A 14,338-nucleotide genomic window follows, 5' to 3' on the forward strand; every position below is an offset into this window, starting at 1 on the left:
ATGCTTGATATGTGGAGACAATTGACAGAGTTGTCGTAAGGTGATATTGGGCCTAAAATCCATCAAAGAATAAGGCTGGACAGTAGCAATAACCTTTTGTGCCTTCATCCGCCGAGCTTCTGGCCGAGGGTCGAAGCTCACGCGAGGGAGAGGAGGTGCTTCTGGATTCTCAGTCAATATTTCTTGTCTCCCATCACCCATTTCCCCTTTTCTTGGGCACTACTGGGCTTAATTCCTTTTTCCTTCTCTTGCTTCATTGTGCTTCCTGAGTGGAAAGTGGATGGGCCTGCTTGTGACTCCTCACGTTTTTGCCCTAAAGTTGTCACTTCCGTTGCAAACCTCACTATTCTGGACTTGCGGGAAGGGAACTGAGGTGTGACGCCTTCATCTTTAGAGCTAGATTGAAGATCTTTGGTGACACTTCTGACCACCTCTTGGTACCTTGAAGGCATAGATTGCTCACTTGGAGTTGAGGTAGTTTTAGAGCTATTGATAGGTCTTGATGGCTGTGGGGCCCTTCGGGTTCTATCTAATCCAGTTACAGGAGAGGACAAGGGTGATGCATTCCTGTGCCCACTGTCCACCTTGGAGGAAGGAGGTGGGGATGCTCCTCTTGTGACTGAGCTGGTATTAGTTGGTGATGAGGCCTTCGATATTGATGTTGAGTCATCCTTACTACTGTCACCCTTCGTTTGTGACCTAGTCACAGCTCCCAACACTGCACCAATCAAATGGGGTTTGTCACCCTCCCCCGCCACTACTACATCAACCATGTTGACTTGCGATGTTGATTCCCTTCTGCCATTGGGACAATCTCTGGTGTAGTGGTCATTTGTGTTGCACTGTGTACAAGAGGGTCCCCTGAATGGTTCTGTACAATCATCTTGGTAATGGCCGTACTCGCCACATCTATAGCACATGATGGGCCTGCGAAAGTTGGTATCTCTGCCTCCACGTCCACCTCAGAACCCACCCCGTCGACCGCGGATATAAGCGGGTCCATATCCACCCCCTGACATAGGTGGTTGATATTGTGCATAGTAGGGCAGAGGATAGAAGTATGGAGCCCCAAATTCACTAGGAGTAGGAGCATGGAGCAAAGGAGGATTAGGAAGTAGTGGAGGTGGAATGATAGGATGGGTGAGTGGTTCAGGTGCCTTCACAAGGGCTGAAGCTAGGGGTACTGGCCCTGAAGTGGTCGGTGCAGCTTTGTTGATTGTAGCCACCAGTGGTTCTCCAATTGGATACTCCGGTAGAAGCTTCCTCAACCCCTTAAGATACCTACACTCGGAGGCATCATGTCCATGAATTTCACAAAATGTGCAAAAGGAGGTCGGGTTGGGTACCTTACGCTTCGATGGACATTCTCAGTAGCCATGGCCAGAACCCTTGCAATCGGTGCACCAGAGACCACTTCTTATCTGAGCTTCAAAGGGTGACGGTCCATCCACTTTTGTTATATCTTTCAAACCTTCTTTGATTTCTTCTAATTCCTTCTTGAGTTGTTGCCATGCCTCTGAGCCCTCTTCTCTCAGAAGTTGGGTGGTCTGGGTGGGTGTTGAGGCGAAACTTAACTGGGACCGTTCCATCTTCACCGCTCCCCTCAGGAATTCTTGTAGTGAGGCATGCTCAGGGAGTTTGTCAACCAGCCTTATAGCAATGGTGGAGGGTAAAGCCTTCAAAAACCACCCCTTCATGACGGCATCATTGGGTGGCACCGACATCTTCGCGGCCAGGACCCTCATCCTTGTGTACATCTCTGAGATACTTTTGCCAGGCTTCATGGTATCAATGGATAACTCTTGGACAATCATGTGTTCGAATTTTTCCAACTTGAAAGTGCGTAAGAATTCCTCCCTTAGGTCTGTCCACGTCTGGAAGTGGTCAGGGGGAAATTGACTGTACCATACATCGGCGGCATCCTCCAATGACGAGGGGAAGATTTGAAGGAACGCATGCTCATTCTCCACACCTTTAGCTGTACATGCTATGAGGAATTTCCTCACATGAGCTTCCGCATCCTCATGGAGGTGGCCTTTGAACTTTTGAGTCTTCACGTGGACCTTATTTAGTAGCTCGAGAAGTCTAGCTCTGTCTGCAGGACTGAGAAACGGCCATCCCCACCCAAGAGGCTGAAGCAGATGCAAGAGTTGGAGGGAGTCCTGATGGAGCGGTAATGAGTGTGGGTGCTCCAAAGGAGGAGACTACACCAACAACACCTCCTGTGGAAGACCACAATGGGGAAGTCACTACTGATGTAGCCATTGAGGAAGTGTACACAGATGGTCCTGCATACGCGGAGGGTCTCGGTGTTGCAGAGGGAAAGGGTGCGAACATAGAAGATGTGGGGGTTAAAGAGGATGAGAGACCATTTGGGAAAGAGAGGGACGAAGTTGTAGTCATGGATGAGTAGGCAGCAGGAAAGGGGGGGCGTGGTGGAAAAGGCAGTACGGGTGTGGATGGAAAGGGAGATGAAACCATCATGGCAGGTAAAGGTATGGCCGGAGTAAAAGTACCCCCCAGTGGGATAGATGTGGAAGAAGGATTAGCTAAGAGCCCGGAGCTATGCATAATAGATGAGGTAGCAGCTTGTCCAGACGAGGTAGGAGCAGATGGAGTCACCACTCCGGCAGAAGAGGTGGTTGATGAAGACATCATTACAAGAGGAGGAGAGGGGCTGCCTTGACCTTGATGAGCCCTGAGGAGCCCTTGTCCTTCGTAACCTCTTCTTTCACCTATTCTCCGCTTCGCACTTCTTCTTCTCCAGACTCCGGATCTGACCACCAGGAGTCCAAGTCAATGAGAGTGTCGATGAAGTTACTTGCTCTGGCTACTGCTCCAATGGGCTCACTTTGTGCTCGAGTTGAGGACTTCGCAAACTTACGTCGCACGTAATGCTTCTTGTACCACGTTTGGTCTGCCGGAAGTCTTTTCTCCACTCTCCTCAAGTACCTCCTAGTTCTCTCGCTAGCTCCTTCAAATGTTTCAAAACTACTCGGCATAAGACCTCTCTCTAGGACCCTAGATCACCACTTCACTTGTGCTACTCATCACCAGCAATGTCCCACCGTGATCGCCATAAACTGTCTGAGGGGGGGGGGGGTTCCTAACACTTCCGGAAGTATTACCGGAGGCCTAGGGCCACTGGTGCGAGAAGCGAGTAAGACATGCCATAAGTGTCACTGATGGTACGTAGGCAAGTGCTAGTCGATGGTGTCAACTATGTGCAAGCGGTAGATGGTGTCAACTATGTGCAAGGGGTACAAGTGCTGAAGTGATGTGAGCAAGAAGAAGACCAAAGCGGAACAACATCATCAAAGCCAACCCTCGACATGAACGGCAAAGAACTTCAACCACATGACATAGGTCCGTTGCACCAGGTGAAGGGAGAGGAGGGGAGGAGAACACAACAGAAAGAGATTTTAGAGTAGCGAGCAGAGATGGGGAGTAGCATAATTCATTAGAAAGCAAGATGACTGATACACCCAGAGAAGATACACAGAGGCGAGCTCTTGACTCTAGCCTCTCACTCCTTCACTCACGCCTCCCGCCCCTGCCAGAATGTCCTTCCCCCTTTCCCCTTTCCCCCTGTTCACCTTCTCCTCCTCTGCTCCACCCCCCCTGCTGCCAATCTCCTTTCCTTCTTCCTATTGGATGTCTTCTTGCATCCTTAGCCATCCTTAGCCATTCCATCGTTTGTGGGCCGCTCTGCCCTTGATGGCTTCCGCAACACTCCAGCCTATTCTGGGTCAGTGAATCCCATGCTCCATGTGTTCTCGTGTCTATTCCCTGTGCTCCTGACACTAGTTGGTTGCGAGGGTTGGTGCACCACCTATACCTCTTAACTATTGGACTGTTCCCCTATGCAACAACGAGTACCGCCTGTGTGCCTGTGCACTCTGCTGGACTGCTTCCCATGTGCGCCAACAAGTGTATCCCATGCACCATTGCGTGAGCTGGACTGCTTCCCATGTGCACCAACAGGTGTATCTCGTGTACCATTGCGCCAGTACTTCCCTCTGATCAACTTTGACCATGGTTGGTCGAGGTTGAGGTTTGGCACTCTTCAGTCATGTGTTGCTTCCATCATACCCAAGTCATGTCCAGGTCAAGTCATGTCCAAGTCATGTCCATGTCAAGTCATGTCATGTCCAAGTCATGTCAAGTCATGTCCATGTTTGTTCTAGAGTGACCAAGATGTGAACATATGTGAACATGATGCGACTAGGTATGACCAAGGTCTAACAACTTGGCATGTTGCTGAGGTGACCATGATGTGACCCAGGTGTGACTCTTGGTGGAAGTCCCGGAGACTTTGAGTACAACAAAATCCCATGATGATGAACGCATTGTGAGTTTAGGAAGCATTGATCTGGCAATGAATGAGCAGTCACAAGGGTAACCTAAACCTACCACTATTTAAGCTCATCGCAGTTGCATTTTCGAGGGCTGGAATCACACTATATAGAGCTTAGGTCTGTAGCAAGGTATGCTGCAATGGATGAGGATGTGGGTTTGATGATGAGGCTTAATGAGAACTGTACTTTCAGTAATGTCTACTATCATGTGATTGGTGTTGGGAGTTGAGGACAGAATAATTTTAAGATTTTGTGCAGGTGAAATTACATCCATTTTTCAGAGACATAAATTGGGATACACTTGCCAGGCAAAAGGTATGCTGTATCAATTTTCTTTGTTATTGGCAAATATCTATGAATGATATGGCTTATTCGAATATTTACTTCCTATCTTGAATGAAACATGATACGGTAACTGCAGCCTTTCCTGATGCAGGCAGCATTTATTCCAAGCCCTGAAAGTCTTTATGATACTAGCTATTTCGCTTCCAGAACTGGTGATCATTTGAATTCACTCCAAGAATGTGTATGTTCTGGTGACTGTTCCTTTGACAGTACGAGCACGAGATCCTTAAAGGGGAGACGAGAGGAAGAGGTGTGTACCTTAATGAAAACAAAAGCATACAGTGCCTTTTTTTGGGGAGGGAGGGAACAAAAGTGAAGAAGGGGATTTTATATATATATATATATATATAGATATATATATATATATATAGATATATATATATACACATATATATATACATATATATATTTTTTTTTTCAAAAAGATTATTTCATTAAGTATGATTGAAAACTGCAGGAGCAAGAATTAGACGGAGCTGCTGCTCCTCCCCGTTCCCCTGCTGCTCCCCCTCCCTCAGCCCGTCCCTCCCTCTCTCCCCTCAGCCTCTGTCCCTCGCCCCCTAGATATATATATATACACATATATATATACATATATATATATATTTTTTCAAAAAGATTATTTCATTAAGTATGATTGAAAACTGCAGGAGCAAGAATTAGACGGAGCTGCTGCTCCTCCCCGTTCCCCTGCTGCTCCCCCTCCCTCAGCCCGTCCCTCCCTCTCTCCCCTCAGCCTCTGTCCCTCGCCCCCTCCCTGCTGCTCCGCCCCCTCCCCCTTCCTGCTGCTCCGCCCCCTCCCCCTGCCTGTCCCTCGTCCCCTCCCCCTGCCTTTCCGCCCCCTCCCCCTGTTCCGCCCCCTCTCCCTGCTTCCTTCGCCTCCCCCCTGCTGTTCCGCCCCCTCCCCCTGCCTTTCCGCCCCCTCCCTCTGTTCCGCCCCCTCCCCCTGCTTGCCTTTCGCCTCCCCCCTGCTGTTCCGCCCCCTCCCTGCCTGCTCTCCCGCCCCCTCTCTTCCTCTCAGCCCTCTCCCTACCTCTCAGCCTGCTCCCCTGCCCTCCCGCCTCCTCCCTGCTTCTCCGCCCCCTCCCCCCCCCCTCTCCTCCCCTTCCCTTCTCTCCCCGCTCCTTCTCCTCCCCCTCCCAGCCTGCCTCGCCCCCTCACTGCCCCTCCCTCTCCCTCCTCTCCTTCTCCTTCCTCTCCCTCTCCCTCTCCTTCTTCTCCTCTCCCTCTCAGCCCTCCCCTCCAGCGCCCCCTCCCTCCCTCTCAGCTTGCCCCTTTCCCCTCTCAACCCCTCTCCTCCTTCCCTCCCCTTCCCCCCTGCTTCCTCCTTCCCTCTTTTCCCCTCCTTCTGCCCCCTTTTCTCCCGCAGCTTTTTTGGAACGGAAGGAGCCTTTAATTTGTTAGAGTCGGCCTCCTCACCTTGATTGGCGATGGATACTCTGTCAGCCAATCCTACTCCACCTCCACCGGCCGTGAAAACTATCACTTTTTCTAAAGACGAGTTGCAGCAGCTCAAAAAGGATGTAGAGATTGAATGCTCTACCACGTTGCTAGCACGCATCTTCGGGTCTCACCCCTCCAGATCCCAAGCTAGAGACTGGATGCTTGCGGCTCTCCCCCCAGACCTCACTCCACAATTGTTAGATGTACGTCTTCTGGGACGAGGTTTTTTCGAAATTGTTTTTGACACTCCAGAGGCTGCGAGCACTGTGCTCAAGGCTGAGTTTTTACACCTGGGGCACAGGAAGATCTTCTTTGAAGCCTTTCATATTGGTTTCGACCCAGTAGAGGCAGATAAGAAAATCTTCTCGCTCTTCATCAGGTTCCCCGGGCTTCCCCAGGTTTACCATCGACTTCTTTCTGTTATTGGGGAGCATTTTGGCGCAGTTGCTGAGATCCCACCCCTCCCTGGGTTGCCATTGACTGCAGCAGAGGCAACCAAGGCTGATGGGGTTCCTAGAGTTAGGGTCCTTTGCAAGGATCCTAACCTCAAGATGGATCACGTTATGATCCAGCGCCTGGATGGTTTCTTTTTTCGCCAAAGAGTAGAGATTTCAGGCAGGCAGGACCAGTGCAGGATTTGCAGGACCTCGGGACACTTTGCCAGGGATTGCCCCAGGAAGAAGAAAAGGCCCTAGAAGCCCTCTAGTACAGCTACCGCCCCAGGGCATCGACAGGGGGGACAGGGGGTGGTTTAGACCCAGCACTTACCCCTCGACCTCGACAGAGGGGTGGTACAGGTCTAGCTCCTGCTCCTCGTCCTTCGCTTGGCAGTCCTCCTCAGTTAGGTGGTGGTACAGGTCCAGCACCTATTCCTCGGCCTCGACAGGGGGGTGGTACAGGTCCTTCACCTGCTCCTCGACCCCCACCTCCCTCAGGCACACGCGATGCTCTACAGTGGGTTCCAGTACGTGTGCAGGTCCCTCCTTTAGTTCACGAGGGTGCCTTAGTAGACTCTGCTTCACCTCAAGCTGTCCCTCCTGTCTCACCTTGCACAATCCGAGACGCTGAAGCTTCGACCTCCTCCCTAGTTGCAGCTTCTTCCTTAGATCCACAGTAGTGCCAGATGCTCCTCTTGAGGTAGGAGAGATCTCCGCGGCTGGGCAGACACAGGATAGAGAGCATTCCTCACTTCCTCCCTTGGATAGGGGGAAGGGGATAGCTTACACTATTGATCCTCTTCCCTCACAAGGGATCCTTCGCACTCCAGTGTCTGGCTTGCTCCACAGGAACTCGTTTTCAGCCTTGGCAGAGAGTTCAGATTTCCCAGAGGAGGAGTTTGTGCCCGCTACTTTTGGGGAGCCAGTGGTTGGGTTTCCTATTGACAGGGCTTCTTCTTCAGGTGCCAGGATTCTTTCCCCTGTTGATTTTCCACCACTTGGTTCCATCCCTCCCTCCTCGAGCAGGAGGTCTTCCCCTGTTGAGGGGTTTGTTTCCGCCACTAGGTCGGGTAAGGTGTTCCACTCTACATCCTCCCGTCGATGAGGATTATCAGTTGGAACATACAGGGCCTAGGTGGCATCCCACATCGCCGCCGTAGACAGCTGATCCGGGATCAGCTTCATCCAGGTGTTACTGGGGGTTCCATTGATATATTATTTATTCAAGAGCACAAGCTGGATTCTAGAGATTGTGCCGAGTCAGGCAAGTTGCTTTCTGGCCACACTTTTTGGTCGCCTGCCTTGGGCACCAGGGGAGGCACTTCTATTTCAGTTTCGCAGTCGGTTCTCCCCTTAGTTGTTGGGCACGGAGTCATTATCCCCTCTAGAGCTCAGTGGATTATTCTTTTGATTGGAGGGTGTAAGGTTGGCTTCCTTAACCTATATGCCTCCAACATTAGAGGGGAACGTGTCCTTATGTGGAAGACTTTGCTCTTTTGGGCCCCCATTGTGGATTCATGGGTGATTGGAGGTGACTTTAACATGGTTGGGTTACCGTCAGACAAAAAAGGGGGTAGAGAAGGCGGACTTCACTCTTTGGAGAGAGCAGCTTGGGATGCCTTCCTTTTCCATTTCTGTGGCAGAGATACTTGGTGTGATGATGCCTTTCTTATTCAGCCACAGTCCCTCCTGTTCTCTTGGTCAAACAGGAGGCAACAGATGCCTATTCATGCACGCATTGACAGATTTTATGTAGATGATTGGGCACTAGACAGAGGTGGATCGGTATGCATTGCTGCGGGGGTTTCCACTTCAGACCACTTCCCTGTTGTGCTGGCTATCTCAGAGCCTCACTTGAGAGGCCGGTCTGCCAGCATCAGGATTCCAGATGCCTTTTATACAGAGGAGGACCTTACAGAGGCAGCCCTGCAGATATGGTTTGCTCATGTCCAGGGTGGGCAGCCACATCCATCACATGTAGCCGCTGCCCTTTCTGGTATTAGCGACTTCTACTGCTCAGTTGCTTGTACCAGGAGACGAGATATTCTCAGACGTGAGATTGGTGTTCGCCAACAGTTGGCAGCTTTGCAGAGGGAAGAGCAGAAACGGCCTTCAGATGCTTGGATTCAGAAGCGCCTTGTTGCAGCAAGGGCTCATCTGCAGTTATTGCTTGATCAGAGAGCAGAGTATGCCTTTCATGCACGGGAGTCCTTTTGGATTCAGATGGGTGGTAGAGTCAATAAACACTTTTTCTCTACTCTTGGCCCTAGACATAGTAGAGAGAGTGTATCCCAGCTTATTGACTCACATGGGGTTTTACAGACAGATCCTGATGACGTCTTACGCATAGCTTCAGATTTCTATGCCACCCTCCTTAGTGTTGATCCTGAGACACACGATAGAGAGGATGATAGACAGGCTATTTGGCAGAGTATCCCTGTGTTGGTGAATCCGGATATGCATGTTTTACTCGACGCACCTTTCACCAACACAGAGTTCAGGACTGCACTTTCAGCCCTTCACAAGGGCAAGTGCCCAGGTTTAGATGGCCTCACCCCGTCTTTTTTCATTGCATTTTGGGATATGATTGGAGACTATATTACTTCAGCCATGTAGGCCATTTGGGACTCTGGCGAGATGCCTGGGTCGCTTACAGAGGGTCTCATCCACCTTATCCCAAAAGGAGGTAGCAGAAATTTATTGTCCCAGTGGAGGCCTATCACACTTCTGGGGACTTGTTACAAGATTCTGGCCAAGGCTATTAGCCTCCGATTGCAGCCACTTCTCCCTGATCTTATTCATGACACTCAGACGGGATTTGTGCATGGCAGAAGTATTTTTTATAACATTTTTTCTTTCTGGGAAGCTTCAGAGTGGGCCATGCAGAGTGGCCAGAATCTTGCCATTCTACTATTGGATTTTGAAAAAGCTTATGACAGAGTAGATTGGAGTTTTTTGGAGGGCACCCTTCTATGCTTTGGATTCACTGATGTTTGGATCAGAGGTGTTTCCTCTTTGTACAGATCAGCCCATAGCCAGGTACTTATTGGTGGGGTAAGGGGTGAGAGATTTCAGATTTCGAGATCAGTCCATCAGGGATGCCCCCTTGCTCCTTTCCTTTTTTGTTCGTGGCCGAAGCTATGAGTATCTATGTTAGATCTCAAGCTGACATCTTTGGGCTGAGACTTCCCATCAGAAGAGAAGAGGAGCTACTTGACAGTGAGTTGGCTGATGACACAGCAATTTATTTGGATGCCTCTCCACAGACGCTCACTTCTTTCAGGACAGCATTGGATTTATTTTGCTTGGCGGCAGGGGCGCAGATAAATTGGCATAAATCCAATGGCTTTTGGATCAGTGATGAGGACACTCCAGTTTGGGGGCTTGACATAGGTTCACTTGGGTTCAGAGGGGTGTGCCTACCAGGTATTTGGGCTGCCAGGTCGGCTTGGGTATTTCTACCATGCAGCAGTTTGCTCCCGTGTTGGAGAGCATCAGAAGGAAGCTTCTCTTTTGGAGCTCAGCCAAGCTGGATCTTGCCTCTAGAGTTGTGGTGGTCAACCAGGTCCTCTTGGCCACAGCCTGGTTTATATGTTCATGTTGGTGCCGTTCTAGGGACTGCATCATTCAGCTCAGAAGACCGATCAAGAACTTTCTCTGGAGTGGGCTTGATGGCACAGCAGATGCCTTAGCCAAGGTGGCTTGGGAGACCCTCATCCTCCCTACACAGGATGGGGGTCTCAATATTATTGATCCAGATTTACAGTGCAGAGCTTTACTTTGCAAGATGGTGGTGCGAGGACTTACGCCAGGACAGGAACCGTGGAAGGACTTTCTTATCAGCAGCATACAGAGGTGCACACCTTCCTCAGGAGGAGACTGGATGAGCAGTGTTAGATGGATCTTCACCACAGCACACCTCAGGTCACCTTCGTCCCCTCTCATGGTTGCCATTCTGAAAGCTTGGGCCAGTTTCAGAAGCTCTCTTCGGAGGACTCCTCCTTCCTCCCGGGAAGAGATTCATAGGCAGCCCATCATGTGGAACGACAGTATTTTAGATGATCTTGGCAGGCCACTGGGTGCCTCACTCTACATGCAGTGGGCCAGGTGGGAGAGGGGACCTGCTTCTTCTTTGGGATCTTGGAAAGCTTTCCGTAGGCTTCCAGAGGAAACCAAATCAAGGTTGACAGGACATCTCAGAGGGAGTGTAGGGAGGATCTTGCAGATTGAGGCAGCCCTTCCAGAGGTTTGGATAGACACAGATGGTATGCCACTCACTTTCTCCACTTGGGCAGGTACTTTCTCGAGAGGCGGGGTTCCGCTTCAGGTCTTAGCTTTCCGAGATGCACAGGAGGATGCTTTGGTTTTTAGTGTCCAGGATGGTGGCAGATTGCTCAGGTCCACAGAGGACATCTTGCTTGAGTCTGCTTTTCAGCCTATCAGGGTTGTAGGTCTTTTGATGCAGGGATCAGATTCAGAGTGGTTCTTAGACCCTGACCCCCGGCTACTCTCCACCGGGTCTTGGAGGCACTGGCTCTATGGAGGAGTTCCCATCAGGTATTTACAGTGGGACCCCGGAGAGTGGGAGTGGATTGACATGGGGCATCGAGAGAAGAGCATCCCCTTCTTTCGTTACACGGTCAGTAATGCCAGGAGATTTCAGCTCAGTAGTAGAGGTTGGAGACCCTCCAGAGTCCCTCATTGGGAGACTTTTGGTATTACTGCGGATCAGCAGAGGTACTTCTGGAGGAGGCTCTGGAAATCCCACAGGAATAGAAAGATCACTATCTTCTTTTGGCTTTCTATCCATGGAGGGATTGCAGTGAACCTTTGGAGGTCCAGATTCGGAGCCGACCCTACTTGCCCTCGTTGCCTTTCTGCTTCGGAGTCTATTCAGCATTGCTTATGGGATTGCAAACAGGCGAGATTGATTTGGATGGGGATAGCCAGGATCTTCAGTCACTTTGCCCATTCCCCACTTTTTATGACTTGGGGCTCGGTGGCTTGGCTTTCTCTTACAGGACCTCAGGTTTTCTATGAGGGAGTTGACTCCTCTCGGGCCATTTCGGTTCGACGTCATCGAGTTGAGTTCTGTTCATTGGATGTGGTACCACACCGTCCTTTTATAGCTGTACATGCCTCTGTGGATACTTCTTGGGAGATTCTAGCGAGCATAGCAGCCTGGCATATCTGGAGACCCAGATGCACAGAGGCTATGGAGGGTACTCAGGTTCATCCCTCGCACACATTGGCTAGTATCTGGACAGACATCGTACACACTCTGATGGCCGTATGGACGGGTATGCAGGGGGACTCCCGTGCAGCCTCAGCTAGGAGGGCTTCTTTCTTCAGGGAATGGAAGGATTCTCCTTTCTTCTCTGAATCTACTACAGGGTTGAGATGGCACTTTCAGCCTCAGCCTTGGCTTTTTTCCACCTCACTCTGAAGGGTTTTTTATTTATCCTCATGATTTCATGATGTATTCCGCTTTGAGCTTGCTCTCGCGGGTTTTTGTTCTTACTTAATAGAAGTCTTTTTCATGGAAAAAAAAAAAAAAAACTGCAGGAGCAAGCTCTAATGCGGGAGTACAGTATGCCATGCATGAGAATAAAATAAACAGCTCAAAAAGAGCTAACAAAAATCGAAGGTGGAGGCTGAAAATGCCACCTCAACCCTGAAGAAGACTCAGAGAAGAAGGGAGATCCTCTCCAAACTCTGAAGAAGATAGCCCTCCTAGCAGTAGATGCTCTAGAAGATCCCTGCATGCTCGATCAGATGGCCATCAGAGTATGCATAGTATCAGTCCATATACTAGCCATAGACTGGAAGGGATGAACCTGTGAACCCTCTATTGCCTCCGTACATCTGGCCCTCCATATATGCCATGCTGTAATGCTAACCAGAATCGGGATAATATATGTGACACTATGTCGATTCAAAATTTGGATACGCTCAGAGAGCTTACACTCACGGCTATGCAAAAAGTGCATCTGCTTATCCTTCTTCTTAATCTTTCTCCATATGTCCAAGCTATCCATCCATTTGCTTCTTGCCAACACTTTTTAACCCTTCCTGTGTTGTCCACTTTGCTATTGTCAAAACACCTCCAGTGCCTTCTACAGCTGATGTGCAAGTTAGTATCTTTAAAGCTATTTCTCTTTTGTCACCATCTATAGTCGTACTTGATCCTAGTTCCTCTTCTAACTAATAGATTAAAATACCATTCAGTTTGTGCCTCAACCAAACCTAGTCCTACTGCTGTACCTCCCTATCAGATATAGCAATGTTTGCTTGTACAATTCAAGGTAAGTTAGCCATTGGTCCTTTAAGGACTTTTTTTTGGGGGGGGGATTCAATAGAAACCCAGATCTTTATAACTATAAGCATATTGTGAAATCTCCAAATGTGGAGACGCAGGAGCACCACGAGTTGGATGACCAGGAAGCTAAAGGCAATTGCGCACAGAGGGAAACCTACGTCAGGGAGGCGTCAGGGTCAGCGAATAGGCAGGATATGCTGATGGACTGCAACTCAGATTCACAACATGCCAAAGTAGCGGCTGTTAGGTTAGGATGGCCAATGGGAGATTGCTGGAGGTGCTCACAAGCACAAGGGAGGCCGGCAAAGTGGCTCTCTCGACCTGCTCTCTCTCCACCACCACACACATCACATACTTTTTTGTGTGAAAGCAAGAGCAGTCCTCAAAGAGAGGACCTACTATTACAATATCAAGAGATTTCATTGTAAGACAAATAGACAGAGTAATCTATTTGACGAATTGAGAGGCAATCATAAAGGGAGTTCTTGAGCAACATCCGGAAACAATGAAACATCGAAGAAGAAGTCTCTCCAAAGATTTTGTGGTTTCTGTCTTTCCACAGAGTCTAGAGTTCCCAATATCGCAGCCATGGGAAAAAAAAGTGAAACTTAGACCTTTGAGGATGAATGCCGAAGAGTCAAAACAGCTCACCAAAGCAAGACAATAGGAAATCGGGCTCGTAGACGCTGTTGGAGAAAAACAGAAAGTCACAAGTGACATAACAAGACCAAAAAATATGAAGCAAAGATCCCTTGGAGTGAGACATCTGCGAGAAAAAGCAGGAGCAATATGTATAAAAAAGCCATGGAGGTGGTCTAAAATACCACAACATCCCAAAAGGGGTCAAGTGAAAAAATAAAGAGCAGTCCCATGTCTTCATGAAGGATATAGGTCTCCCACGAGCTGCCAAAGAGGTGCTTGTACACCGCTCCCACTGACTCCTAAGAGTGAAGATAATCTCTGCCCAAATGGAAGCGAGAGTGTCAGCCTCTGTGCATAAATGGTCCCCAAGGACAAAAGAACATCGCGAACACCATATCCGCCATAGGGTAATGCTGGAAATCACCTCCCAGGCTGACCCTGCAGCTCAAGTAGGCATGGAATCCTGTGTTGGTACCGGTACCAAAAGTAAATCCTATGGCTCCATGATGCTGGCCTCCGTGGGACCCCGTCTCTGGCGACACTGCATCAAGAAACCGAGGTCTTTTGGCTCTGGCTCAAAGAGAGTAAAGGCTCCAGATCCTCTCCCCCAAAGAGCAGTGCCCCACGTCATCAGAAAGGACTCAGATGTAACATATGAGAACAACCTGAAGATACCTGTCCATACCACCCTAGAGCTGGTGCAACTCCATAAACAATGCTTGCTAGATTCCTCTGCAAGCTGACAACGCATACACAAGGAGGGTCTACCCATCTGTTGGAGCCAAGTACCCACA

The 14,338-nt window shown here is 49.6% G+C and overlaps 1 protein-coding gene across 1 annotated transcript in view; it reads left to right on the forward strand.

The window, feature by feature from the left end:
• The window catches only part of LOC147891398 (putative serine/threonine protein kinase IRE4), a 364,420-nt gene that overhangs the window by 315,994 nt on the left and 34,088 nt on the right, over positions 1–14,338 (forward strand). Inside the window, exons 15-16 of the mRNA XM_087389248.1 lie at positions 4,617–4,673; positions 4,795–4,953. Of these exons, the coding sequence (XP_087245374.1) occupies positions 4,617–4,673; positions 4,795–4,953 (216 nt within the window). The remainder of the gene's footprint in view (positions 1–4,616; positions 4,674–4,794; positions 4,954–14,338) is intronic.

This window comes from Dipteris shenzhenensis, chromosome 18, assembly GCF_047967505.1.
Source record: "Dipteris shenzhenensis isolate YYH24624 ecotype China chromosome 18, Dip_SZ_1.0, whole genome shotgun sequence".
Lineage (NCBI taxonomy): Eukaryota > Viridiplantae > Streptophyta > Polypodiopsida > Gleicheniales > Dipteridaceae > Dipteris > Dipteris shenzhenensis.